At 42.0% G+C, this 27,548-nt stretch overlaps 2 protein-coding genes across 6 annotated transcripts in view; both read left to right on the plus strand.

Annotated features, from left to right (window-relative positions):
* Positions 1-12,435, plus strand: part of llgl2 (LLGL scribble cell polarity complex component 2) — a 34,788-nt gene extending 22,353 nt beyond the window's left edge. For 2 of the 5 annotated variants that reach the window (XM_038735395.1, XM_038735396.1), the window contains exons 11-27: positions 829-1,040; positions 1,254-1,321; positions 1,413-1,566; positions 2,338-2,442; positions 2,990-3,085; positions 3,244-3,440; positions 4,441-4,588; positions 4,698-4,845; positions 4,948-5,064; positions 5,166-5,332; positions 6,678-6,942; positions 8,691-8,841; positions 8,931-8,959; positions 9,095-9,142; positions 9,508-9,550; positions 10,554-10,624; positions 10,727-12,435. In XM_038735395.1, the coding sequence (XP_038591323.1) occupies positions 829-1,040; positions 1,254-1,321; positions 1,413-1,566; positions 2,338-2,442; positions 2,990-3,085; positions 3,244-3,440; positions 4,441-4,588; positions 4,698-4,845; positions 4,948-5,064; positions 5,166-5,332; positions 6,678-6,942; positions 8,691-8,841; positions 8,931-8,959; positions 9,095-9,142; positions 9,508-9,550; positions 10,554-10,593 (1,988 nt within the window). In that variant the 3' untranslated portion in view covers positions 10,594-10,624; positions 10,727-12,435. The remainder of the gene's footprint in view (positions 1-828; positions 1,041-1,253; positions 1,322-1,412; positions 1,567-2,337; positions 2,443-2,989; positions 3,086-3,243; positions 3,441-4,440; positions 4,589-4,697; positions 4,846-4,947; positions 5,065-5,165; positions 5,333-6,677; positions 6,943-8,690; positions 8,842-8,930; positions 8,960-9,094; positions 9,143-9,507; positions 9,551-10,553; positions 10,625-10,726) is intronic. The other 3 variants (XM_038735397.1, XM_038735398.1, XM_038735399.1) reach the window with 3 other exon arrangements.
* A 4,798-nt stretch (positions 12,436-17,233) lies between these two features.
* The window catches only part of myo15b (myosin XVB), a 67,815-nt gene continuing 57,500 nt past the window's right edge, over positions 17,234-27,548 (plus strand). The window contains exons 1-6 of the mRNA XM_038736135.1: positions 17,234-18,893; positions 19,038-19,214; positions 25,474-25,538; positions 25,639-25,702; positions 27,196-27,305; positions 27,465-27,539. Of these exons, the coding sequence (XP_038592063.1) occupies positions 17,325-18,893; positions 19,038-19,214; positions 25,474-25,538; positions 25,639-25,702; positions 27,196-27,305; positions 27,465-27,539 (2,060 nt within the window). The 5' untranslated portion in view covers positions 17,234-17,324. The remainder of the gene's footprint in view (positions 18,894-19,037; positions 19,215-25,473; positions 25,539-25,638; positions 25,703-27,195; positions 27,306-27,464; positions 27,540-27,548) is intronic.

The following is a 27,548-nucleotide window of genomic DNA, read 5'->3' on the forward strand; positions in this document are numbered from 1 at the left end:
AATGAAATCTGTACAACATTCTAAATTAAAAACAATCTGTTCAGCTAGCTCTGCCTCTTCCCGTTAGCTTAAACTGAATGTAAGGAAGGTACTCTGGCCAGTTTTGTCCTGACAAATCCAATAAAGGTTATTCAGACAGGACAGAGGCATCTTCAACAGTCTTGACTAAAAGAGAAAGACACCATGTCAAAACTACAGTTTAAAGCCACAACATGTTAAATTCTACTCCAGTTTATATCTAATCGTTCGACAGCAGCCATGTGGGAAATTGGAACATGGAACCGCCCAGACAGCTGAGCTGAATTGATGCCACTACAATCTAAAGATTTCCAAAAATACGGGATTTAGTACTTGTATGGTATACACATTATGCAATTTCTTGCCATAACCTGATTTCTTGTGTGCATGTAAATATACTCATTGTGACCGCCCGCTGTTGTCGCTGATGTCAACATATAAGCTCTGATACACACAGCAACCAGTTTTGTAGTGCAACGTGGGATAACAGACATTTTGGTTTTGCTTTCAGATCATTTGTGGAAACGGAGTCTTTGTCTTGTGATTGTGATTTCTTGTGGTGTGATTTCCATTACATTTATGTAGCTGAAGCTTCTATCCAAAGCAACTTACAATAAGTACATTCAATCATTTAGACACAACCCAAACACGGTGGGCAAGTACCAGTGTCTTGAAATGGTTTCAAACTGCCACTGGTAGCCAGCACTGAAAAGTCTTGACAAGTGAGACTAACCTGTCCCAGAACAGTGTGTATATTTACAGTATATCTACATATAACTACTGACATCGCTCTGTCCTGTCCATTTGCAGGAGACCCCAGTGCGCTAGTGGTCCTGGTAGAGGAGGAGCTGGTCGTCATTGACCTGCAGACGGAGGGCTGGCCGGTGATTCAGACACCTTATCTGGTTCCCCTCCATAGCTCAGCCATCACCTGCTCCCACCACGTCTCCGCCATCCCCCTCAAACTGTGGGAGAGGATCATCGCCGCCGGAGACCTGCAGAAGACGCACTACTCCAAAAAGGTACACCTTGGGCAGATGATAAAAACAGACTCAACTTTAGCAAGTCCATATCTTCTATCTGTTTGTGCCTGTAGAAAAGCCCCTCACACTCTGAAGCTATTCATATTTGGTATGCTGCATCCTGAACATGGACACATTCCTTCATTTCTGGTTGGACAGATGTTATTAAGTTGGTATTATTGTAAATTTTTCATTTCCCCTCTCTCCAAACAGCCATGGCCAATAACAGGAGGCAAAAACCTGGCCCCAGACCCTCCACAGAGAGACCTGCTGCTCACAGGGTCCGTTCAGCTGAACTTTAGAAATATCTGTTGGAACAAACCTTTGATAGATTTAATGATATTAAGTTTATTTATTTGTGCTTGTGTGTAGGCATGAGGATGGCACAGTGCGTTTCTGGGACGCATCAGGAGTGTGTCTGCATCCCATGTATAAGTTGGGCACAGCTGGAGTGTTCCACACAGACGCTGATCCCAATGACAACATGAACCAAGGCACTGAAGGAGATTGGCCGCCATTCAGAAAGGTGAGGCTGTAATACAGTCTGTAGAAAATTTCCTTGGTGTTTGTAGATTAACATTGAAAAAGGTAAAGCTCTGGCACACCTCACACAAAACTAAAGGGGTATGACAGAAATGTGTTAAGGGCCCCTTACAAGCTTTTCCTGGAGCTTTCAACCATAACTTGCAGTTACAAAAGCACAAAGTGACGATTTTCAAAACTGAAGTCAGAAAGCTACTGACACAACGATCTGTCTGCTCCTGGCAGTAGTACGGCTCAGCAGGTGAAAACAGTTGTAATCTGGGGCTCTAAAGTAGCTTTGTCAAGACTGATGTCATCAGGGAGTCTTCAAATGTGTAACAGAATGTTAGTTACAAATTGTGGTTTGAATTTGTAAGATGTGTGTTTTTTACCGTAGACTGGGCAACATCACAGACACATCCATGTTCTATACAAAGGTTTCTGAAGAGCCGTTATGAAGCTCCCGGCGACTCTGCCATCACCATCTTGGCAGTTTTTGGTACTTGGGCGTCGGCTTGGTTTTTTAGCCCAGTTTTTCAGCCAGGCACTTTGCTCTATAATGGTGGGTTTAGTGAAAGGACTTGAGTTTTATTAAGGGAAATGTAGGATACATTGTTTTTGTAGGTTGACTCGTACTAAAAGTCAGAATATCTCTGCTTATGCTGCTTTAAACTGTTATTATTCTTCTGTTAATCTGTGTCTTATAAGTCTCCTAAGATTATGGAAGTACAGAACTGAATTGCTGGTGTCCATATCTTTTATTTTGTTTGTCCAGGTTGGCTGTTTTGACCCCTATAGTGATGACCCGAGGCTGGGCATTCAGAAGATCCACCTTTGTAAATACAGTGGCTATCTGACTGTGGCTGGCACTGCTGGACAGGTGAGATGCCTGTCGAACATTTGTCGACACTTATTGTAATTTAGAACACGGGTAACAAACCAACATACCGTGTTCTCAGATCTGGGCAGTTAACTCTGCAAATACAGTACATTATCATTAATGCCAGGAATGACCAAAACTATGAAAATGTGACCCAGGTTATAAGAAATCACTACACTTTGTGTTTGATTTTTGTCAAAATCCACCATGAAAAGACAATTTAAGGCATATGAGTGCACATGACCAAAGTATAGTATTAAGAGAGAATGAAAGTTTCTGTGACGGTTCCTCTGGCATGTGCACTGTTTAGAGAGGAACTAGAGTATAAGAAATCAGTCTGGTGAAGACTGCTTCACTCCCCACTAAGTGACTTGAAATGGCCCTAACTAAGAAAACACTGTGGACAAATGTGCAGCTGACGGGGTGAGGGTGTGGTGCCCAGAATGGCACTGAGCTTCTCCTTTTCTATGCTTGATATCAGTTTTCACAGAGGCTTTGTTCTGCTTATTCACTTGTATTCCACTTTGTCTGATGTTTGTCTTTTCAGATCCTAGTGCTGGAACTGAATGATGAGGCCGCAGAGCAGACGGTGGAGGCTAAAGTTGTGGACTTGCTGCAGGGCCAAGAAGGCTTCCGCTGGAAGGTAAATAGGACTGGTTACTGCAGAAACAAATGCATTTCTCATAATTACATTGGTTGTTACAGTATTACTTTTCTGTTACATCCCAAAAATAGAACTATGCCAGCGCCACAGAGTCAAAGTGATCCGAGCAGTGTCTTGTTGGTTTTCTTGTTGGTTAGGGCCACGCTCGGCTGGATGTGCGAGAGGAGCCGGTGCTGTTTCCTCCAGGCTTCCAGCCTTTTGCTCTGGTCCAGTGCCAGCCTCCTGCTGTGGTCACCGCCCTCACTCTTCACTCTGAGTGGAAACTGGTAGCTTTTGGCACCAGCCACGGCTTTGGCCTGTACGATTACCAACAGAAGAATAACGTTTTCATCAAGTAAGGAGACGCAGAGAAAGAGATAAAACCTGTTTGTACATAAAAGCTTAACTGAGTTTTCACCATCCAGGAAGACTCTGCTCAGCCACATGTTTTGTTCTTGAAGATTTTTTTAGCTGGTTTGTGGATTCAGTCAGATCCCATCATTATTGTGAGTAAATGAATCATGATGGTATCGTATCATGGGTTACCTTGTGACTCCCATCCCGAGGGAAAGAAATAGTCCTAAATGACCACATGCCTTGGGGTGACACATGAGGTTTTGAAATGAGAAGTAGTAAAATGTGGAGGGAAATACAGCATGTACACACATGCATGATGGACTGGACAAATGGGGGGTTTCACTCGCTGATTCAGCGAGGTGTTTGATACGGGGGTTTTCTTGCTCAGGAGGGTTCTTCTGCATCACTAAAGTAATGTGGTTTTCAGTTACAGGGCTGTCATGAGATGCATAAAAAGGGAGTCGGTTCAAAGTCAGCTTAAGAAGGGGTTTTCAACCTTTTTGACGCAAAACAAACAGAACAAACCTTTTTTTAAAAGATACAATCATTTCAAAGACGATGAATATGTGAGCTACAAGACCGTGACTGTTGGGAATCTACTGCCCGAAGACATTTGGCAGCGGTTCTATATGCAGACGGATGCCAAAATAAAGGAAAAACCTGAATAAAAGAGTGGATTGTTTGAGTATGAAAAGGATGTGAATGAAATACTACGGCCTTTACAGTCATCAGATCTCAACCCAGTTATACACACATGAAGATTTTAGACCAGTGTATAAGACAATGCTCTGCAGCACCCTCTCCTATTTAAACCTAAACCTATTCAATGATGTCGGTGTCTGTCTGATGCATTATATTATTTTGTTCTGTCTGGCATGTTTGTGTTTATTTCTATTTGCTGTACTTCTTTTTCCTTTTAAATTTGTCACAGTGCCAGCATTTGCGCCTCTGTGTGTTTATTACTGTATGTGTGTAACTCAGTATTTTCCCAATTGTAGGTGCACCCTGAACCCCAGTGACCAGCTGGCCATGGAGGGTCCCCTGTCCAGGGTGAAGAGCATAAAGAAATCCCTCAGACAATCTTTCAGGAGAATCAGACGCAGCAGAGTCTCGTTAAGGAAACATCACGTAAACAACGCTGCCAAGGTAGCTCTATAGCTCTCTGCTCTTCTGTACTAGGGAAAACCCCACCTTACTGTGATGTCCTTAAACTTTTATTTCTTTTGAACCTTCATCACTCTCATCTCTTGAGTAGCTCCAGGAGGCGAACGCTCGTCTGGAGGCTGAACTGGCAGAGATGGAGCTGGCTCCTGTCCAGAGGAAGATCGAGGCTCGCTCCTCAGATGACTCCTTCACCGGTCTTGTACGGACGCTGTACTTCACTGACACCTTCCTCTCAGACAGTGAGTTACTCCCTCAAACACCGAATGTAGCCCTTTAAAAAAAAAAACGTATATACTATACCTCCATGTTTTTCACACATCTCCTCACTTTCTTCACATAAGGTACACACAACACACCCTCCCTATGGGCAGGGACCAATGGCGGCTGTGTGTTTGCATACATGCTCCGCCTTCCTCCCGCAGAGCACAGAACAGACGAACCGGTCACCGCTCATCAGGGTGAGACAGAGTTTTTGATGTTTGGGGTAGAGTGTTTTTTCGACTCTGTCATCATGTTGTAATGTTCCCTCCACTCCTTCTCTTCCTCCCTTTTATTCCAGCTAAGGAGATTCAGCTGATGCACCGGGCTCCAGTTGTTGGTATAGTGGTGCTGGATGGTCACGGGGCTCCTCTCCCTGAGCCCCTGGAGGTGGCCCACGACCTGGCTCGCTCACCTGACATGCAGGGCTCACACCACCTGCTGGTCATATCAGAGGAACAGTTTAAGGTCAGGAGCACAGAGAGAGGGGGTTTTCAGCGTCTTTGTTGTTTTTCTTTTGGAAGGTTGGCCTTAGCTCCAAGGTCATACATTTATCATACAATTACCTGGGCCCTGTACTACGAAGCGAGTTCAACACAGCCAGGATATGTTTTCGTTATCTGGCTTAATTAACCCTAACAATTGTTAACAACAGTGTGAAGGCCTAAATGAAGAGGCGTAGCCTGTAATAATGTGTTGACCTGTTCTTATGAGCTGTATGAGAATATCAGCCCTTATTCTTTCAGCTCGGCTGTGTGTTGGCGTTTCCACATTAAAAGACTCGGGGCCCTGAATAGCCTAAGTGTTCTCACTTGTTAAGAACTTCCTGTCACTTCAAAAATGAGATTAATTAATTTGACACACTCAAATGTTGTCAAAAATTGTTCTAAATTAATTTAATAAAGCAATGAAACTAATAATCCATTCGTGCGATTTCATGTGCTTAAATAGTGATTAAAAGACTGAAACTGACCATTTAGGCTTCTGGAAACTCCCCAACATTACCTGCGAGCAACTTTTGCAATGTGGGCGGTGTCTGTGATAGCCTGTAAGATATCTACTAACCTAAAATAAAAAGCCTACGTTCATATTAAAATTTATTTCAATATCCCTACCAAACTGCTCATAATGTTCAGCCTCACATAAGAAAAATGAAACCCACTTAATTTAACGGCTGCAACCGGCTGTGTGAAACGAACGGGAGCAAATAAAAAATATGAAACGCATTTCAAAGCAGTAAGTAGGCTTACTGTAAAAACTTGTACAATAGTAGCTTTTCAGTCAGTCTCTGTAGGATGATATCGTTCTAGCATAGCAAGAGTTTCTCTGTATCACCACAGCAAACAATAAAAGCAGCCTATAAAACTGTGGGATCTCCTACAGACGGTGATGTCATTCTCCGAGAGAGCTGACTGGTCAGTAGGCAGCAATATAGAGATGATCTCTTATATGGAACATAACCTGCTCCGGAACAGGTTAGCTGTTCACCATGGTGATATACCCCGGTAAGAAGAGAACCACCGTCGTGGTACTGAAAACTCAGGGTTAACCACGAAGTTACCTGGATAAGCTCAAATCCTGCTTCGTGGTACAGGCCTCTGGTCTAGCCAGGCAACACAGAATTAGAGGCACTTAATTCTACACTCTGGAACTTTTAAGAGGTGCTTACTAATATGTTAAAATATAGTCCACTTCTAAATAAATGTTTTGCTACCAAACTATACATAATAACAAATATAAGTGGTGCTCAGCTGTCTGGGGGGGGAAAACACTACACACTGATAGTTGTTCAGCTGTCCATGTCTGTGTTCAGGTTTTCTCCCTACCAAAAGTGAGCGCTAAGATGAAGTTGAAGCTGACAGCCGTGGATGGCTCCAGAGTACGGAGGGTAGGCGTGGCCTGGTTCGGCAGCAGTCGGTCGGAGGACTATGGTGAGAGCGGCTTGGTGGTTCTGACCAATCAGGGCGACCTCCACGTCGTGTCACTGCCGACAGTGAAGATGCAGGTTCAGTACCCCTGCATCCGCCGAGAGGACGTCAGTGGCATCGCTTCCTGTGTCTTCACCAAGCATGGCCAGGGTAAAGACATGCCTACACACACTCTCACTCACTTCTAAGACCTTTGGTGATTTGGTGCATTTCCTACCCCTCAGGCTTTCCCATTTCAACTACAAGTCTAACCCTAGAATTCACTCTAACCTAAAGCTCAAGCCTGAAACAGGCCTGTGAAGAAGGGAAGACCAGCCATAATATGTTTGTTGTTGTTTTATGTTGATGTTGAAAAGTCTCTCACCCTCAAGGTCAGAAACACCTGTGACAGACAACTAGCAGACACATCTGTTCCTCTGTTTTCTGGACAGACTGTGGACAAGACACAGGCTGACCGTCGCTATGTTATGCTGATACTATATAATGAAGATATCACAAATTCATGTATGCTACTACGCAAGTTAAATTTAAACAGGATAAATTAAATGCAGTACTGGTAATATAATAATAGAAATATTTCGTATTTGTCATGTTGATATAAGAACACATATAGGGGTGTAGGGGTGTCACAATTCTCCAAATCCAGGATTTGATTTTTGATTAAAACCTTCTTTTTTTCTGCACTGACTGCTTGTTTTGTAAAGATCAATAGGTATGCTCTGACAAATGTCATGTACATTTTCAAATAGTTGTCAAGTAGAGATTAAACGGTATGAAAATTTCATATCATTATTATAGTGACCAAAATGATCAGGGTTATCAGTATTGTACTCACTGAGTTTTATTTAGAAACAATTAAATAAAAATTTGTTTGCATTATTATTATTATTACAAAAATAACAGCCAATATCTTATGTAAACATGTAAAAACCATTTCAAAATGTGCATTAAAACATTGTAAAGTAGGACCCCATGCACAACTTAAAAAAAAAAAAGCTTTTAAAACCAATTCAACAACTGCCTGATTTTAAATGAACACAATATGTTTGTGTGACTGAACTACGGAACGTGTTCTCATGTGCAACAGGGGAATAGAATCTGCAGCATAAGTTTAAAAGCTGTAAGCAAGTCAGACAGACAAACCATACCGTGTTCTCCCTTTCCAAAGTCCACGCATCGAGCTAAAAGTTAACTTAAGCAACTTAGCATTCGCTATAAGGTAGTGGGTGTTGGTACAAAGATGACCCATAAGATTCTGGAAAAAAGAGGGGGGAGGCCAATGCTTTGAAAATAGTCCTCTGAGGAGGAAAACTCTGCAGCGCTGTCACTGCAAGTTATCATTGACCCAAACAAACCCCTGCTGCCTGTGCGCCAGTGTGTGGGAAATTGTTGCTGAATTCTGGTAACTGTTTCATCCCTAAATATTAGTTTATCTGTAAAATTTTGCCACTGAGATCCATCAGCCTCCAGACAAACCTTTTGTTAAACAATAACAAGGTTCATGAGGTCAGTAGTTGATGGGTAGGAGAGGTATAAATCACGGTGGTCACCTCCAGCCTTGCTCATACCCCCGCTGCTCTATAGTGTCTTAAATGATACTCAACCAGTATCGTCTACATGCTGTAATCCAGTCTTTTGGAACAATAAGACTATTTTTAAACGAGTTATTCCAAAAAAAGTTTGCTCTTATGTTTTTACCTTCACATCCACACAAGACATTTTTGTTCTAGTGTTCCCACTGTAGATGTCTGTTTTTACCAATACTACTACAGGTTCATTAGAGTTCCAAAAATGGCAATAACATTACTCCACGTTAGAATCTGTGTTCTCAGCCAAATGATTGCTCTGTTTTGATTGCACCTCTCAGAAACCCTCTGTGTTCTGTTGTCTTCCTTCAGGCTTCTACCTGATCTCTCCATCTGAGTTTGAACGCTTCTCTCTGTCCACCCGCAACGTGGTGGAGCCTCACTGTCTGGTGGAGGCTCCTCTACATTCATGCTCCTCCCCCCAACACAAACCCCAGCTTGATGGAGCTTCTTCTGCTCACAGGTATATAGACTTAAAGTTTCTATATCTTATGCTGGGAACTCATAATTTCTTTCAGTACTCATGCGGTCTTGTCCTCTCTGTCCTTCTAGAAACGCCAGACAAGACAGTGAGGATGCAGGTAAAATGTCTGTCAGGGACCAGCTTGGGTCTGATGTTTTTAAACTCTGTGCTTGTGCTGCCTGTTTTTACATAAACACCTTGTTTGTGGCTGACTGTACTGACGTGTCCTCTGCCTGCTGCCTGTGTGTTCCAGAAAAAGCAGCTAGACGTGTTATGGAGCATGCTTTGCTGAATGACGAGAGTGAGTACTTAAGAGAAAGGGACAGAGGAGAGAATGTATTTAAATGAAGTAGAAATATACCCTCGATATGATATATTATGATAGTGTGTTTTAACCCTTTGAGACTGGCTTCAGCTATAATGGCACCATGTGCTGCCCCTGCTAAAGGATATGTCAGCTTCCTGCTCCCATTGTCATCAGACACAGCTACATCATGTGTTACACCGCAGTGTTTACCAAACATCATCTCATCGCATGATTTGTATAACTTTGCTTCGATCCCAGCAAGCTGTATCCTAATGTGGCTGAATTGCTGCCACAGGGTCTTTATATGAAGTGCTGTGTTGAACACTGGTTAGTATCAGTCATGCTTTGTTTTCTTGCAGAAGTACTTCAAGAGATCCAGAAGTCACTAGAAGGAGAGCAGACGTAAGTATCATTAATAATTCAAATGGGGGGATTTGTATATCTGTTATGAAACTTGATAAAAGGGTGTAGCATGGCCCAGGAGAAGAGCCCAATACATTTTGGAGCGGATCCGGATCACAGGGCACATGCACAAATAATTTTACATTCTCATCAACTTTGAGAGATAGGCCAGTGTTACCAGCTACTTCAAAATAAACTGAATTTGTTGCACATGCAGTAACCCATTGCAGTTAAAGTGAATAGTAATATAATATGTGACTAAACATACAACAAACCACGTCAAACCTCAGTGTAGAAACAAACAAATGCAGTCTGGGATGGGGTTTTTCTGGCTCAATGCAGAATTCCGGATTTTGCGATTTGAGAAATACATGGGAAATTCACATGTGATACGAGGCTTCAGCTAGGCACAACCGTATTTTGCTGTAACTCTAATAGTGTTTGAAATATCTCCAGAGAGAGAATTTTCATCATGTCTTAAATGCAGTTTATGCCCCGTATTCCCAGTGACTGCTGAATAGTATTTTTATCTTTTATTTTGCTTGAAATGCCCATCCATATAGTCGCTATAAAAACTTGACCTCAAAGGGAAAGGTAATACTGTATGTCGATGTTGGCTTTAATGCCTGTTCTGCTGCCCCCAAGTGGCCAAAAGTATTTCAGAAGTAATGCTACCGAACAAACTAATTATTTGCTAACAAAACACACTTTTAATTTTTACTAATGACAAATGTAATTTGAATGTGAATAGTAGTCATCTAAAGTTGTCCATTGACACTCATATTTACTTGCCCCACTTTTTTAATATCTAGTTGGACAAATTCCCAGTCATAATCATGATATTGACGTGATTTACAAGTCTGAAAATTTAAATTAGGATAACTTCCACATGTAATGAATGCAGCATGGTCACTCTAGTCTGAAGGGAAACATGCAGTCAGTCCAGTTGCCTTTAAAGCTGGAACTAGTCATGTTAATGGACGCTATTTTCTGATTGCCACAGGTCACTCCTGGAAAATAATGTGAAGAGTGCTGTAGCTTGAGACATCTCTGGACAGTTGAGGTGAGCCCAAGGTAGTGTCACATTTTTATCTTTTGGTACTAAAAACTGACATGTCATTAACTGTTTTGGAGTCACTTATTTGCTCATTGTGTCTTTCTGTTGTCTCTCCTCAGAGTGAACTGACATGTTGATGTGTATGAAGCGTTCTGCTGTTCTGTAGCAGCACTTGCCTCCTGCTCAGTTGACAAAACCACTACGGACCCCTGACCCATTGCTTCAGTGACTGACCTCCCCTCTCCCAGCCCACATCAGCCCCTCGTAGAGAGACACCAAAGGGCTCTTGGCAGTAGTGCTTTATAAGCACCATCAGGCTGTTTGAAGGCTCACTAACAGTGCGGACAGAAGGTGAAAGTAGAGACACCACCTGTGCCTAAAGACCACACGCTGTACACATGTCATTACAGCGTGGTCCCATCCATTTAACCCAAAGCTACATGAAGCACATTCCTGACATGTGACAAATGCCATAATTCATCACACCAAGATCAACACCAGCATCAAACCAGCATCTCAGATCTGCCATAGATACCACTCGTTGAAGCTGTTTGGCTTAAATAGCAACCACAACCACTTTGTTCTGAAAGCCTTTGTCACCACCAGCCTTTTCATGTGGATTCTGCCAATGAAACGGTTCATCCTTTCAACACGCTCTCTGATGTGCAATCTCACTGGCCTTCATCTCCCCACATGGACATACACATGGAAGGAATGTGGGGGGAGATTTCTGATAATGTCGATGAAAATGTTTGTAGCTTAAGTTTTATGTGATTTGTGCCATCAGATTTATTCTATGGAAGCCCATTTCTGCCAGGAAAAGGAAAACATTTTTTGATTAAAAAGCTAGGATTGATTAGCAAAACACATGGTTGAATCAACATTATGTGAGACTAAATCAAAAATATATAAAGATACGTCAAAATTATGACATTAAGACGGACTCTTATCGTATATGAAATTATGAGTTGTGTTTTTGCAAAATATTTTGATAGGTCAAACATTTTGACTATATTTATATAATTATTTAGTTTATAATTTTTACTTAAAACCCCATAATTTTTTTTTTTTGGCGTAATTGAGCTTCCTTAGAATTCAGAGGAGCTATCAAGGGAAAATATTTTAAGTGATGCCACAGAAGAGAAGTTTTATGTATGTTGAACCACACTGATTGTTGACTTGTTTTTTATTTTTCAGTCATCACTTACAAAATGAGTAATAGCGTTGCAAACTGTATTGTACCCCTGTATACTGCTAACAAAGCCCTGTCCCCTCCCGTCCACAACTATAACTTTATAACCGGCCATAGGTACTCCACTACTGCAGGGCTCACAATGCTGTACTTTCTGGGGGGGAACAGCTTTCTATGGGATTAGGTTTTTAATTATTTTTCTGTAAACTTTTCTTTTTTATTTTTTTTTTATTCCAATGGATAATGTAATTTAGGAATGTAATTGTAAGCTATTGTAGTGACATGTTTTTAATATATACAGTATGTATGTGACTCAGTCTGTACCTGTGGGCCTGTTGTTATGGGGTTGGCTGCTATCGTACAAGGAAATATTTTGGTACTGTGTCTCAGAATGCTGGGTATTTTAGCATCAGCCTAGAATATATTTTTGTAGTGAACTGATTAAGAACCCTAATTTTTTTTTTTTTTAATTTGTAATTTCACACTACAGTTTTCTTGTGGATAATTATTACATGTTTTTCTCCAAGCATGAATGTGTCTGTTTTTATTTTCAGATATTTCTGATTTATAATCTGATGGTTTTCATCGTTCATCTCTGCTGTACTGCAAAGAAATACTTGACAGTGTATGACCGCTGTTTCAGAGTCTCTGTAGTTTTCAATTTCTGATTTCTTCTAAAAGCCCAGATAAAATCTTGGTCTTTGTGAGCTCTGGTGAAGTGGATAAAAAGAGGCATCAGTTTTCATACATGCACAGCCAAGAGTTTTGATCATCCATTATAGATTAAGGCACTTTGTCTGCTAATTGTCGAGAGTCATAATGGCGTCGTTGCAACCTGAGCTCTCTAAGGACCTGGCTCAGGCTGGGCAGCAGCAGCTCTGTTAGGGGATGACGTTGCAAGATAAGTTACTCTTATTTGCAACCTGAAGATTTTAAGTTCCAAAATAGTGCCTGAATACACTGTGGATTGAACTTAATGTGTTATATTCAGCTGACAGCCTGGAGTCTAGAAAGTTGATTTTCTCTACTGACAGAAAGTGGCTTAGGTACATTCACTTGGCATCAGTTGTTTGTAAATGAGGTGATGCAGAGTGTGTCCCCTCTTGAGGTCCTGGGTTATGATTGTGGGAAGAGGAAGGACTCCCTACAGTGTCAACAGCTCCAAGTTGTTCTGTCCTTACCAGGGCCTCATTTACAAACGTTACTAGCCAATGTTTGGGATGTTGTGTGTTTTGTTTTTTCTTACTAATTTGAGAGAATGTGCAGTCCTCTCTGACGCATTCATATGCACATAAACAGGAGGGGGGAAAAAGAAAGACGAAACTCAAAGATTTGAAATTGATACCATTGTGTATTCACTTATTATATAAAAAGAGTTTACATTTCAAAATAAATAAACCTTTTTTTTTATTTTAATTAAACGCACCTTTTTGGTGCTCCCTGGAGTGCAAAAGAAAACCTAGTATGTTGCACAGTTTAATCATGGCACATGTGCCACACCAACAAACACTACACCAGACAGAAAATTTAACATGGTCATGTGTGGAGCAGGTGTATGTAAGCACATCGCATTCACCAAAGAAAAAATTTTTAGACACCTTGGTTAGGGTTGGTTATTTGTCATCTAAAATAAGATTTAAGGTTTTTCTATCATCAGCTGTTTTAACACTTAAACAGACAGCGTGCAAATACTTGGCTGGCTGTATGAATTAACCTCATTTGAATTGAAGCGTATTGATAACTTTGGTACAGTTTGTGTGTATACACTGATCGGCCATAACATTATGACCACTAACAGGGAAAATGAATAACACTGATTATCTTGTGACCATGGCACCTGTCTGTTGGTGGGATATCGTAAGTGAACGTTTTGTCAAAGTTGATTTATTAGAAGCAGGAAAAATGGGTAAGCGAAAGGGTTTGAACGACTTTGACAAGGGCCAAATTGTGATGGCTTGACAACTGGGTCAGAGCATCTCCCAGTCGCAGTGATCAGTACCTATCAAAAGCGGTGAACCGGCAACAGGGTCATGGCCAGCCATGGCTCATTGATTCATGTGATCCAACAGAGGAGGTCTAGGTCAGTTGCTGAAAAACTGAATGCATGGTTCTGATACAAAGGTGTCGGAACACACGGTGCATCACAGTTTGTTGCATGTGGGGCTGCGTAGCCGCAGATCACTCAGGGTGCCCATGCTAACTCCTGTCCACTGCAGAAAGCACCTGCCGCATCTTGTGAGCATCAGAACTGGACGACTGAGCAATGGAAGAAGGTGACCTGGTCTGATCAATCACAATTTCTTTTACATCATGTGGGCCGGGTGCGTGTGCGTCACTTACCTGGGTAACATACAGCACCAGGATGCACTATGGGAACAAGACAATCCGGCGGTGGCAGTGTGATGCTTCAATGTTCTGCTGGGAAATCTTTGGTCCTGCAATTCATGTGGATGTTACTTTGATACGTTCCACCTAAGCGTTGTTGTTGAGTCCACCTCCCTTAAGTAAAGCCAATCTCCTCAAGGCAAGGCTAGACTGATGAATTTACCTTGTTGTTACTTACAACTGTGATGATTTCTCCCAAACTCCATGTGGTCTCACACATATGTACTTGGTTTCGCCTAAACTTGCTTGGAGTGATTCTTCCTCAAAAAAGTCAAAAGCACCCAACAGAAATGTAACCTAGTTACTGGAAATTGCATTTCTCAGGCAACAGGAATTGGACATTTATATATCTTAACATTGTTTGCATTCATAATTACGTGCGAGAGAATATTACATCCGCAAGTATCAACTCCACTATAATCGACTTCCTGATAGTGAGGTAATTTGACCTTTGGTAAGAAATGCTCTATTCCCACTGGCAACGCATGAGCTCCATGTTCAGGTAGGCCTCATCTTACAGTATTTAAGGTTGGATGTCTACTTTTGTTTTGCTAGACTATATTCTTGGAATACTGTATACATGAACTGTATATAGCCTACTATACAGCAATGGTGGATCGTGGAGTTCTCTGGGGCCCAATTTCAATTTCTTAAATGATGTCACCTGGTAATTGATTGAACGCAAGAAGGTGAAGGGCTCAATATGCGATAAATAGGAATGGGACATTATCAGGTTACCCTGACAATGCTGAAACATGTTGCACACTTTTTATTTTATGTTTTTCTCCGCAGCCAAGGCGACTGTCTGATTTATACGTTTTGCAGGCTCTTGTCCTACAGAGTGGACAAGAGGTAGCCGAATTGTCAATCATCTATATTTGTCAATAATCAATCCACTTTTGTTGGTCAAAACAGCATCATTAATAATTCTCCTCCATCCAGTATTTAGCATTTGTCTTCTATTAATTAAAATGTAAATATTCTTCATAAAGTCAAAGTTAGAAGTTACACCTCATAGTCATTTTTGAACTGCTATTTGCTGGGCAACAGAGCCAGTTCAAGAAAAATGTGTGACTAAAAACATTATAGCTTGCACTAAAATACTGATCATTTTGAAATGAAGCCAGTCCAGCATTCAAGCAAGGACGAAATCCCCCTCTCCCTGAGGAAAAAGCCAGCAAAAGACCCCCTTTTCTCTGTCCTCTCGTATTCTCTCCCTCTCTTCTCCATCAGCACCTGTTGTTGATCACTCCAAGCAGCACCTCTCACCTTTCCTCCCAAGCATTCACCAGCTGGCCATATGAATGGCAGCTAGGCTGTATGACCTGCCAGATAGAGCTGTATTATTCAGAAGGCACTTTGTGTTTGTGTGCGCGAGCTTCAGTGCACGCCAGCTCACCTTTGTCGATGGGGGCATTGTGTGTATGTCTAAACCACCCATAAACTTTTGTTGGGTGTGTATTGCATATGTGCCTTCTTGTATAATGTTAGTGGATTGGATATTGGTGTGTAACTCCCCATCAGTTCTCCTCCTGACCATGGATGCATGTTTGTATCAGTGACACCAGCTCGTGAGGACAGGCCGGAGCAGTTTGCGACCCCCAGCCATGCCTGGGTTTCACCTGAGAAGCCTGGTAAGCTATATTACACTGAAATGAGCTCTCACTGCGTTCCCCCCAGGACGTACAGGTTGTGCAACTACATTTAGGTGGATCTAAAGATAGCCTTTCATTGCAGTTTAGATCTAACCTGCAGATAATAGCTTTTGTGGGCTGTTACGGAAAGAAAAGGAGAGTCCTTTTCATCCAGCGTGGAAAAGCCACTTCATTGTGCTTTTGCCGTGTTACACTATATTGATTTACTGTTGTTTGTGTTTTGTGGGAGATAAATTGCAGCTCTCGATCTCAGCCTAGCAATGAAAATCCAGCTAATTGAGACTAAACTAGGTCTGACCTGGGTGTCTCTAGCCTCAGAACAAGGAGCAGGGACTTAAGTGTGAAACATAGTCTAAATGCTGATGGATTGAGCCAAGGGCCTGGTTTCACTGAGTTTGACAGATGTGTTACTCAGCTTACAGCCCTTAATTGTTATTTTTATTGAGTGGCTAACTTATCTGTTAAAAGTGTGACGTTAAAAGATTTAAATTTCCTAAATGCTTCACAACTAAAATCTGCACTTCTTTCCATTTCCCTAGTCAGTATGATCTCAAATGATAAAATAAAGACAATTTATATGGTTTTGTTATTCTCCAGGTTATTGCAACTTAGCAACAAACAACTGTAGAATTGATAACAATGGCACCAGTGAAGTCCCAAGGTAGAACACAGGCCACAAAGCAGAGGGCAAAGGCAGCAAAAAAACAGCAGAAAAATGTGAGACCAAATGATTCCAAAGCGTCTCAGCCTCCCTCTAAAGAGGTTAATGGGAAACAAAAAGGTAGAGGGAATTCACCAACTTTCAAGGATGGAAAGACAAATAAAGTGAAAAGTAAAGGAATAAATAAAGCAGATCTAAGTAAAATGGGAGGTACAGAACAAAAGGAACCACAGAAACAAGCGGGGAAAACATTACAATCTCAACATGAGGAAGATGGTAAAATAACACATATAAAGACCACCAAACTCAAACCTCCACCAAAAGCACCCCCAACCACACAAGGGAGGATCAGCAAGCTCCCCACTAAGCCTGAAAACAACAGAAGTGATAAAGAGACAGAGAGTGAGGAGGAGGAACTAGATTCAAGAAGCTCAGCAGAGGTGACGGAAGAGGAATCTAGTAATGATGAGAAGGAGGAGGAGCTGGACAGTAACGAAGAGCCAGCTGAGACGCAGGGGAGTGAGGAGAGCAGTGAGGTGGAGGCATCAGACACTCAAAGAGATACAGCAAACGAGGAATCAGACAAAGAGCTTTCAGAGGAAGCCAAATCCAGAATTGACTCCGAGGTTGAACCAGTAGCATCCAGTGAGGAAGAGGAAAACGAGAAGAAAGTTGAAGAATCTGAAGCGGTCAGCAGTGATGGGGGTGAAGACGAGGAGATAACTCAGGAAGGCACGTCTGCAAAGCCAACAGCTGTTAAAGCCTGCAGACAAAGCAGACAGACTCCTCATCCCTCAAAGCCTGCACGAGGGCCGAAACACAAGATGTTTAAAAAAACAAAGGAAGATAAGCAGGCCGAGAAGGCTGAGAAACAAAGGGCCAAAGCAGAGAAGCAGAGGTTAGAAAAGGAAGCCAAACAAAAAGCCAAGGAAGAGAAAAAGAACAAAAAGAAGCCACAGAAAGAGGACAATCCCGGTTCTGCAACAGATGAGATTCAACCACAGAAAGGTCTTTACTTCAACAAGGGCAACACAGCAAAAGGCAAGACCCAGTTTGCAAACAAAACAAAAAGTATCAACGTGAAAGATGCCCCTGTAGAAGCTGATCCAGATGAGGATGAGCAGAAGGCTGAACCAACATTAACCAAAGCCATCAAAGGCCAAAACCGAATTATGCTTCTCAAAGCCAAAGGTAAAGACTACAAAGCCATTCTGGAGCCTGAGGAGCAGCAGGACACTGGAGGTGTGGTCAAAGTGGGGCCACAGAGCTTGCTCCTGGGGAAGGTCAAGATGGCATCTCCTCGACATAAAGCAAAGCCTGAAAAAGAATTCGAAAGTGAGGCTGATGAAGGGTCCAGCAAACCCAAGGAATGTTTAATAGCACGAAGAAAAGGTATGACTACTCTTCACAGAGTATCTGGATGGATTCAGAAGAACATGCCACGGGGGTTAAACTTGAGAAAGAAGCTTTCTGCTTGTACTAAAGCCATCGGTGTCTCCCGCTGGCTCTCCCTTCAGGCGATTAAACAGAAACAAGGTCCCAGAAAATCTAAGGGCAATATCTTCAAACACAGAATAGCCATGAGAGTTGCCAGTAAAAGCAGCCTGGCTAGTAAGAAAAACAGGAGCTCCTCTGAGGACAAGCTGGCTAAAGAGAAAGCCAGCCTCCAGGGCATGGGAGGGGACAGAGGGGAAGAAGCGGCACTAGCTGGCGAGAAAGAGATAGAGGCCAAATACGCTGTGGTACTCCCCAGGATGAACAAAATGGGCAAGGCAAAGACAGCTATAGTGCCCCTGGCTCCTGGACCTTCTACACCATCAAATACTACTGGATCACCCGGAGAACCCACTACATCAGAGCCCAAACCCCCGAAACCATGTGCCAGGCTTGTGCTCTCTGTCAAACCGGATCTCAGCCACTTGAAGTCTATCAAGAGGCCCTTACCAGGATTAACATCCGCTGGAGATGTGGCAGAGAGGAGCCCTGGGTCCAGTAGTACACAGGAAGGGTCATCCAACGCTGAGGATAGAACTGGGAGAGCCGCCCTGCACAATCAAGATGGAGTCAGTGTGCTACATACTGCAAGAGGGAAAGTGGACACCTCGCAGATCAGCCTGACCAAGATGTCCTTGTCAGGAAGAACAATAGGAGGTGGACTGACTTGGGCCAAAGGACAAGACCCCGATGGAGAGGCTGCAGCTGGGATACCGAGGTCCACCACTCAGCCCTTACCCAATGGGGAGGCACGTGAGGTGATTTCAGGTGTCCAGACCTTGTATGAAGAAGAGGCAGACAGAGAAGTGGCCCAGCTGATGGGTGGTGGGGGTACATATGCTATCGCCCATCCAGAGGTGCACTGGGCTGGTAACCCCCGGATGAGTGGAGACCCTCAGGTATGTGTTACATTTTTGGTGGTAGACTTGAAATTGTGAAGATGAAGCTGCTTTCTCTCACTTACACACATCTTAGAAGAATAACAATTGATGAAGTAACCTTCTTTTCAGGTCACTCATCTATCTTTGCTTTGTGTGGTTCAGGACTGGCTGCGTGCAGAGAACCTGTTGCCCCACCAGACGGTAGAGAAGCTATCCAAGTGGACAGTCTATGACGATGAAAGCCAGGCCAGGACAGTTCCTGCCCATAATGGCAGGGGCCCCTGGGAATCAGAGGACCCCACACAGGAGATGCTTGAGAGTCGACTGGTCAAAGCACAGGTATTGATACTGCATCATTATAATGATACTTTACCATACGAAATTCTTTTAAGCACATTCAGAGTAAATTTCTGTCAAGCTTTATTTACCCCTTTTGCCCCTGGATTGATTGTACAGTTTATATTTATTCATGACAAATGTGTATTTGATGTATGGACTTAATCTGTGGCAAGCTAACAATTAACACATCTTTGAACCTACTGGGTATTCTGGTTCTGGTTCTGGTTCAACATTCACGAAACGTTTTCAACTCAAGCAGATACATCTTTCCCACAGTTTGCACTGCCTGGAGCAAAGTTGACATTTTTGCCTGGGGGGAAAGCTCAAAAAAGAAAGAAAAGGTATCATCCTTTCCCTTTTGATGAATTGATTGAATTGAACCTTATTTTACCAGGATAATTCACTCAGTATCAATACTGCCTTCCAGGGAGTTCAGCAGTTGAGAGATGCTTCCCTAGAATTGCTGTCAATCAGGGTGGGGAAAATTTCCTGGAAAACACCTACAGGAGAAGTGTGATTTGTTGTCATGACAGCCGTAATTGTGTTTTAGGATGGCTGTTGTCTTATATCCACCATTGGGGTTATGATTTTCCCTATTTTAAATACAAAGGAACCAAATACACTGATTACTAAGAATTACTTGTAAAGTAATTTATAAAAAAAAATCATTTGAAAAAATGAAAAACAAATCCTCCAATTTATTATTCTAAAAAATATTTTAAAAACATGTAGGCTTACTTAATAAATATAAAATAAAAATTTAATTATTGAAAGGTGTGTGAATGGGGTGAATGTGACATGTAGTGAGTGCTTTGAGTGGTTGAAAGACTAGAAAGGTGCTATAAATACAATCCATTTACCATTTGCTAGCATCCAGGCCACTCGCCTGCTAATCTTCAGTCTGCATCCCTACCTGCTAGCAACCAGTCTGCACTCTGGTCTGCTAGCAACCCACCAGATGTTCAGTGTCAGATAGCACCACACCAGCCAGTTTCCTGCCAGATCCTGCCCTGGAGTCTTTGCTGCCCAGCTCCTCATTCTCAGCATTGCCAGCGCCCCAGAGACTGCGCTGCCCAGTGCCACTGAGGGTGAGTTATCCTGTGCTCCAGAAACTGATCTGTCCTGACTTTGTTGGCCAGCTCCCCAGAGATTCAGGTGATTAGCTCCCTGGTGACCTTGCTGACCAGCTCAAGGGAGATTTAACTGTCCATCTCCCTAAAGTCTCAATTGCCTGGTATCACAGACGTACCTCCAGTCCTGTCAAGTTCCTAGTCGGCGGTCAGGCCGACATCTGCCCTGGTTCCCCTGCAGTTGTCCAGCTACCAACTCCCTGCTACAGCAGTCCCCAGTCCCTCAGCTGCAGCAATCACCTGTCCCTGCTGAGCTGCAGCAGTCCTCAGTTGCAGAGCTGTAGCAACCTCCCAACCAACCTCTGGTGCTGCACTCCAGTTGCCAACCTCTAGTCCTGCACGCCAGGCATCAAACTGGCTGGTCTTCAGTCACATCGCCGGCGTCCTGCCCGACCTCCAGAGGGTTTCTGCGTTTGCTACCGGCCTCCAAAGGGTTTCTGCCTTTGCCAACTGCCTGTGCCATTTGGATCTGCTCAGCCCTTCGGCCTTGCCTCCTGGTCGGCCTCCGGACCTGCTCAGGCCATCCACCTGAGGACTTCTGCTCCGCCCATGTACAGCCATCAGACCATCCGCATGAGGTCCCCTTTGGCCACATGACAGAGAGCACAAGCTCCCCTCTATAGCTCCCTGAAAACTTACCCCAGAATTATTATTTTGGATTGTAGTCTTGGAAATGTTTGCCTTTGTTCCGGACTGCTTACCAGGGTTTTTGTATTTGTTATGGATTGCATATTTTTAGATTTGATAGACTGTCCACCTCACTGTCATAAACTGTCTCTTCTCTGCCCGTTGTCCTGCATTTGGGTCCAAATCCACCATTGACCATTGCACCCTATTACATAGACTCTCCAGTTGATCTAGAATGCTGCTGCATGTATACTACTGACAAGAACCAAGAAAAGCTTCTCTACACAGGCTCCCTGTAGAAAAGAATTTAAAATCCTTTTGCTACCTTTCAAAACCCTGAATGGTCAAGCACCATCATATTTTAAAGAGCTCATAGTGCCTGATTGTGCTACTAGAACACTGCACTTCCAGAATGCAGAGTTACCATCCACATTTAAGAGTAGGCTGTAAGACTGCTGTGAGACTTCCCATGATGCACTGAGCTCCTCTCTCCTCCTCTCCCTCTCGATCTGTAAGCATTCTTATCCCATTAATGCATGTTGCTAACTCGACTTCTTCCCTCTTCACTGGTTTTGTGCTTTCTCGTCCCTCTCCTCTCTCCTTCTGTTGCTTTCTGCTTTGTTTCTGCCTCTGGAGCTGTGGCGTCTGGATGTGTGGTTGCAAGCCACCTACTGCCCACATGTTCCTGCTGGTCACCCACTGCTACAATTATTACTATTAGTCGTATTATTGTCATTATTATTGCTATCATTATTAGTATTACTGTTTTACATCTATCTCTATGTGAAACTTGTGTTGGGATACTGTGTTCGCTGTCTCTCTCTCTCTCTCTCTCTCTCTGTCCCTCTTACCTTTAACAGTTAACTGTCAACAAGTGTTTGCTCACGGTGGGAATTGTTGGGTCTCTATAAATATTATAAGAGTATGGTTTAGACCTGCTCTGTATGAAAAGTGCAATGATATAACTTCTGTTATGAATTGGCGCTATATATCTAAATACAATTTAATAAATTTAAAATCGTTATTTTTCCTGCTCCGTGCTTGACTCAGCGTGACAGATGCAGTAATGTAATGCAAAAGGTCAAAGGTCACTTCATTGTAACATCATAAAAAAACCCCACTTTTTTGGCCATTATTCAGCACCATAACTCAGGAACAGAAGGAGAGATTATGACCATATTTTACAGTTGGTGGGACACCGAGTGAGTGACACTTTTGACTCCAAGGTCAGACGCCATGGTGACATCAAAATAGGTTTTTAGTCCATAATTTAAGAATAAATTGGGTGATTCCACATTTCACACACACATATTGACTTGGACTACACAATGAATAAATAAGTAGCACAGTACGCGCTTTCCTCCAGTCAATCATTCACTTCCTGCCTCATTCGGAATTTCGAGCTCTGTCGGAATAACATGACTGCTAAAAATGTATTGTTGCGGGCGAAGCTAATCGTGATCCTATGAGTGAGTGAGTTTCACCTACAACTCACTACATTCAAAAGGCAAACAAACAACAATTTGTGTAGCTAACCTATATAATCTATAATCTCTACTCTTTGTCTTTACATAGTAATCAAGTACATATGTACCTGTTTAGCCAGTGCATCTATGATGATTAGGCCAAAAAATACACTTTATTCATTTTAATTTACACTACATGTCTGGACAGATATCGATGGAAACTGCAACTTGACTGGTTGGCAAAGTAAAGCCTGGCCCTTTAAAGTATTAGTTGTCCTGAGAGATGCAGATGCAGCAGAAAAATGGTGGTTACTGTAGTTGTGTCTGTTGAGTACCTTGTTGTGATTTGACAATACATTTTTCAATTGAGGCAACTGGCCAAAATAAAGCCAGTCTTTCTAGGCAGCAGTTACCACTCGGTTAGATTACTGTAATGCACTGTGTCGTGGAAATTATATTCCTGGTGAGAGGTTGAGCAAATAATTGAGTAAAAACAAACCGTTGTCTTTGAAGAATTTATTTAACAAAAGAGAATAAACAGAGAAGTACTACAACAAAATCAGCTGGACTAGAGGTTCTGTCTCCTAAGACAGTCACTAACGTCTGGCCCAGAGCAAAGGGATGCTTTATCATTTACACAGTCTGAGCATCTATGTTTTGGGGAACAAAAGATCCTTGACTAGTCCCAGTCAAGGAAGGAGAAGAACAGCTAGTGAGGAAAACAATCAACAACCCCACATCCCTGACCTAAACCCCACACATGTGGACAGACTGGAATAACAAGAACAACAATAAAGATGGAACACGTTAAAGATTTAAAACAATATATACGACATAATAAAGGAGAAAAATAGCACTCTTATAAGTACTTGCATAAAGGATTATAAATAGAGAATAAAACAATTTTCTGCCCTTACACACTTTAGTTGGGGGTCAGTAGGTTTTCTATTGCTCGTCTCCAGCGCGTCTTTTAACCGGAACACGTTAACACGAGCACATTTCCCCTATTTTAGCCTCACTCCACTGGCTGCCTGTACATCATAGGATCCATTTTCTTTTATTTGCTTTTTAAATGTTTTAATGGTCTTGCCCCACCCAACATCTCTGAGCTGCTACACCCCTACAGACCCACCTGTTCCCTCAGGTCAGCTGATCAACTGCCTCTAAGTGTGCCCAAAACAAAGCGCAAGCTCAAAGGGGACCGAGCTTTTGCTGCAGCAGCTCCTAAATTGTGGAACGATCTACCTCTGTACATTAGACAGGCATCTTTACTGTCTGGTTTTAAGTTTCGTCTTAAAACTCACTTCTTTTCCTTGGCCTTTGAAAACTGAAATTGACATTTCTTGTTTTGATTATATTGATTTTATTGTGTGATTGTTATTGTTTTACTTGTATTTTATGCATGCTGTGAGCTTTGTATTTAGTGTCTTTTATGTATTCATTTATTTATTGTTTTTCTGTACAGCACTTTGTGTCCACTTTGGATGTTGAAAGTGCTCTATAAATAAATTTTGATTGATTGATTGATTTCCCTGACCCGTCCAGTTGACAGTACTTGCGGTAACAACTGTAAGTACCTGGAACTTCCAGTTGTTGCTTAGCACTTAGCATCAGCTGTAATTCTAGGAACTTGTCTTCAAACAAGGTGAACTGGGGAAACACAAGCAGAACCAGTGACAATGGATACATCTTATGTTACATTTTAGTAACTTCCTGCAGTGGAAAAAGCCTAAAAGTGGTACAAAGTGTTTGGAAAGGGCTGATCTCCATGTTGAACATATGGTGGCACTAGACTCAGAGAATCATCTTCTTTTTTAATATCCTTACATTTCATAACTAAATGGCCAGTATTTGTCTGGATTTCTCGCTCTGGACCAAAGTGTTAGACAGAAAGAATGACCACCATGTCCTCAAGCTTTGGACCTGCAACTGGCAGGGAAAGACTTGCACATTGGCCATTCTCTACGTTACTATAACATTCTAGTGGTGAGCCTCAGTATTTGCCATTTTACTCATTTCTCATTCTATTATGTCAAGTGGCACTGTCCTAAAAAACATATTAATCTCAAATTCAGAGAAGTTAATCTGTGGTTGTCTAAAGTCTAAGGATTGGAGTGTCAGCATATCAGTTCTACGTTATCACTTATGCTCGTGTTCACACAAGACAATAGGACATAAAAGACTTGCTGCTGGTTTATTTATTTCCTGGACTGTGCAAATACAATAGAGAATACAACACACTGCAGCATGCTGCTATCAACTGTCACACTGCTCCACTGCTGCAAGTGGATTGGTTACCTGCTGTGGAAAAGTGGAGTGGAGGGCTAAAACAAAGTGTGGAGATAGGTCTGGCTACGCAAGACTATGGACAATTAGCAACAGGGAAGTGCAGAAACAAAACATCTTAAACCATTAAGGGATCTGGTAAAGGTGCATTCCCTTTTTGAAAAACTAATTTAATTCAGTGTAACCGAGCTAGAAGATGGCTTTGGAGAGAAGGTAAGGCAAAGTTTGTGGTCCTGTCTTGAGGGATGTTTTAAAATGAAGGGTGGCAGAACTTTAAAGGGTAATTTGGATCATAACCTGGGTCCTATTTTCCCATATTTTGGTGTTGAAATGATTAGTATATACAAAATGTTTTAGCTGAAAACCAGATGCAGTGGCTGCAATGTATTACCTTGTCAAGAAGTGCTTCTTTGTGACACAGACATGCTCAGACTGTTATACCAGGTGTCTGACAACATCATAGAAAGGATCCCTACGACTGACTCCCGGTGATACCCTTTGTCCTGATAGACGAGTTGTTGCAGGAATAAACTTAAGTCTAAGTTACATTGCAGCCACTGCAGCCAGTTTGCGGCTGCCATCTGAGCCATCTACAGCACGGATTCCAAATATTTTTGGACTTAGTAGTCATTTCAACACCAAAATATGTGAAAATAGGGCCCAGATTTAAAAGTGCCAAATGATCATTATCCTATCCTTCTTATCCATTACTTGTGTCCTCATATCTGCACATGTCTCTGTCTTTTTCAGGTTGTGATGACCGGCCGCAACATAGCTGTAGAGGTGGATGAGGTAGAGGATCTGTCTCAGCTGGAGTGAGTTCACACACACACACACACACACACACACACACAGTACTTACATTTCTGTAAAAAATATGCACACTTTCTCAACCTGTTTGTCTAATGTTTTTAGAGAGGTGTCCGAGAGTTCTGTGCTTCTGAATCTGAAGAAGAGGTTCCACCGTGACTGTATTTATGTAAGAAATGACTGACCTCACACTATGTTCGGAAGCATTTTAAAGATCATAAACTGTTCTCATGTAATTTAGGTGAAATGCTGCAACTGGGATTTTATGTTAAAAGACGTTTTGGAAACAACATACATGTATATTGAGACAAGGCAGAAAAAAGTAGTCTTATAAGAATTCACAAGAAAATAGTAAAATGCAGAAGATCTGTTTTTGTAAATCAGATGATAGAGTAACCCTTAAAGAGTAACTTGACATGATGCTGGAAAGCAGTGTTTCACTGCCCTCTGTGGTTTATTGTGTGATTGGGTGTGGTCTGAAGTGTGCTCTGTTGTACCTGTAATCACACCCAACAGTGACATCACAGTGTACTCACACACCCTGGAGTATACTTTTATGTCACTGCACTGGAGGTCAGCATATATTTTCTGCTGCTTTTAAGTTGCTCTTTATATGTGAACTCTACTTCAGTTTTCTTGGTTAGTGCTTCTCAGCCTAAACAGTATAATTTTTGGGATAAAAATACTAATATCAAGTTTCACTTACTAAGCTGTTCCCAAAGCTTTCTGGCCTCTTGAGTAAGCAAACCTAAAAAGCTAAAAAGTGAACCCTGAGTTTAGAATTTTCATCCCAAAATATATGTGTTCACAGGTTAAGAATAAACCTCCACACTCATACTGTTTGAAAAACTTCTTTGGGTCTGGAGGGGCTGTCAAATCTGGGAAAATAGCCCTGATGATGTCATAGTACTGTCATCAAGGTTATCTCAGCTTGGGTTTGAAGACACAAGGTCCACTTAGCAGTGGACTTAAGTTGACATAAGTGGACAGCTTAACTCAAGGTCCCCTGTTCCCACTTTTTCAGAGCTTTCCATCGTATCTCACAGCCTTCCTCAGCTCGATGGAATTTTAAACAATCCATCCACAGAGACGCGGTTGAAAGTTCTGGAAAAAAGTAGTAAAGGGGACCTTCTTAATGCCATCTAATAGTAGTGAGCATCTTGGTAAATAAAATACAACAATGACAAATCAAAGTATATATAACAAATGTTCAATAAATATTTTAATGAAAATTTTGAATAAAATGTATTCACTTCACATCAAACACAATTTTTTTCTGTTAAGATGTTTATTTTGTTGAGGAAAAAGCTTTTACTTAATTTTACTCCTGCATATTTGTTGACAGAGATTTTATCATAATTGTTCTGAATGTTCTACCTCAGATTTGTGAAGTGATCCACTGTTTGGCATCAAGTGTTGACCACAGAGAAGAGTTTAAACCACAATAAACCAGCAGGTTTCTTCAGCTTTCACTCAGGAGCAAAAGTCAGCTATTAAACTTGAAAGATGATGTGATAACATTTTTGGCCGTATTGTCCAGCTCTAGTGCACTACCATCAGTATTGCATCTAACAATACCTGTTATCTGTGCTCAGTGAGACTTGTTTTTTAACCCCAAAACTTTTTTTATTCATCTTATGCTGAACGTCCTTTTCTCTTCAGACTTACATTGGAAACATGCTGCTGTCCATTAACCCTTTCAAGCCCCTTAACATCTACACAGAGGAGCTGAGACAGAAATACCAGGGCAAAGAGCAGCAGAGAAACCCACCGTGAGCAAACACTTCTCACTCTGACGTATATCATTCTGCTTTCTCTTACTGTACTTTGGCAGCAGAGTGTCTCACCAAACGTTTCAGTCCCTTTCAAAGATCTGTACCCCTTATTGTTTTTTGTTTTTTTAACTTGTTTGTGTCTGCTCTTTGCTTCAGCCATGTTTATGCCATAGCAGACGCTGCTTTCAGTCAGTCTCAAGCCTCCATACAGGAGCAGTGCATCATCATAAGGTACTGACC

This window comes from Micropterus salmoides, unplaced genomic scaffold (assembly GCF_014851395.1).
Source record: "Micropterus salmoides isolate LMB-PRFRI ecotype aquatic unplaced genomic scaffold, ASM1485139v1 Ms_hic_scaffold_21, whole genome shotgun sequence".
Taxonomy (NCBI): domain Eukaryota; kingdom Metazoa; phylum Chordata; class Actinopteri; order Centrarchiformes; family Centrarchidae; genus Micropterus; species Micropterus salmoides.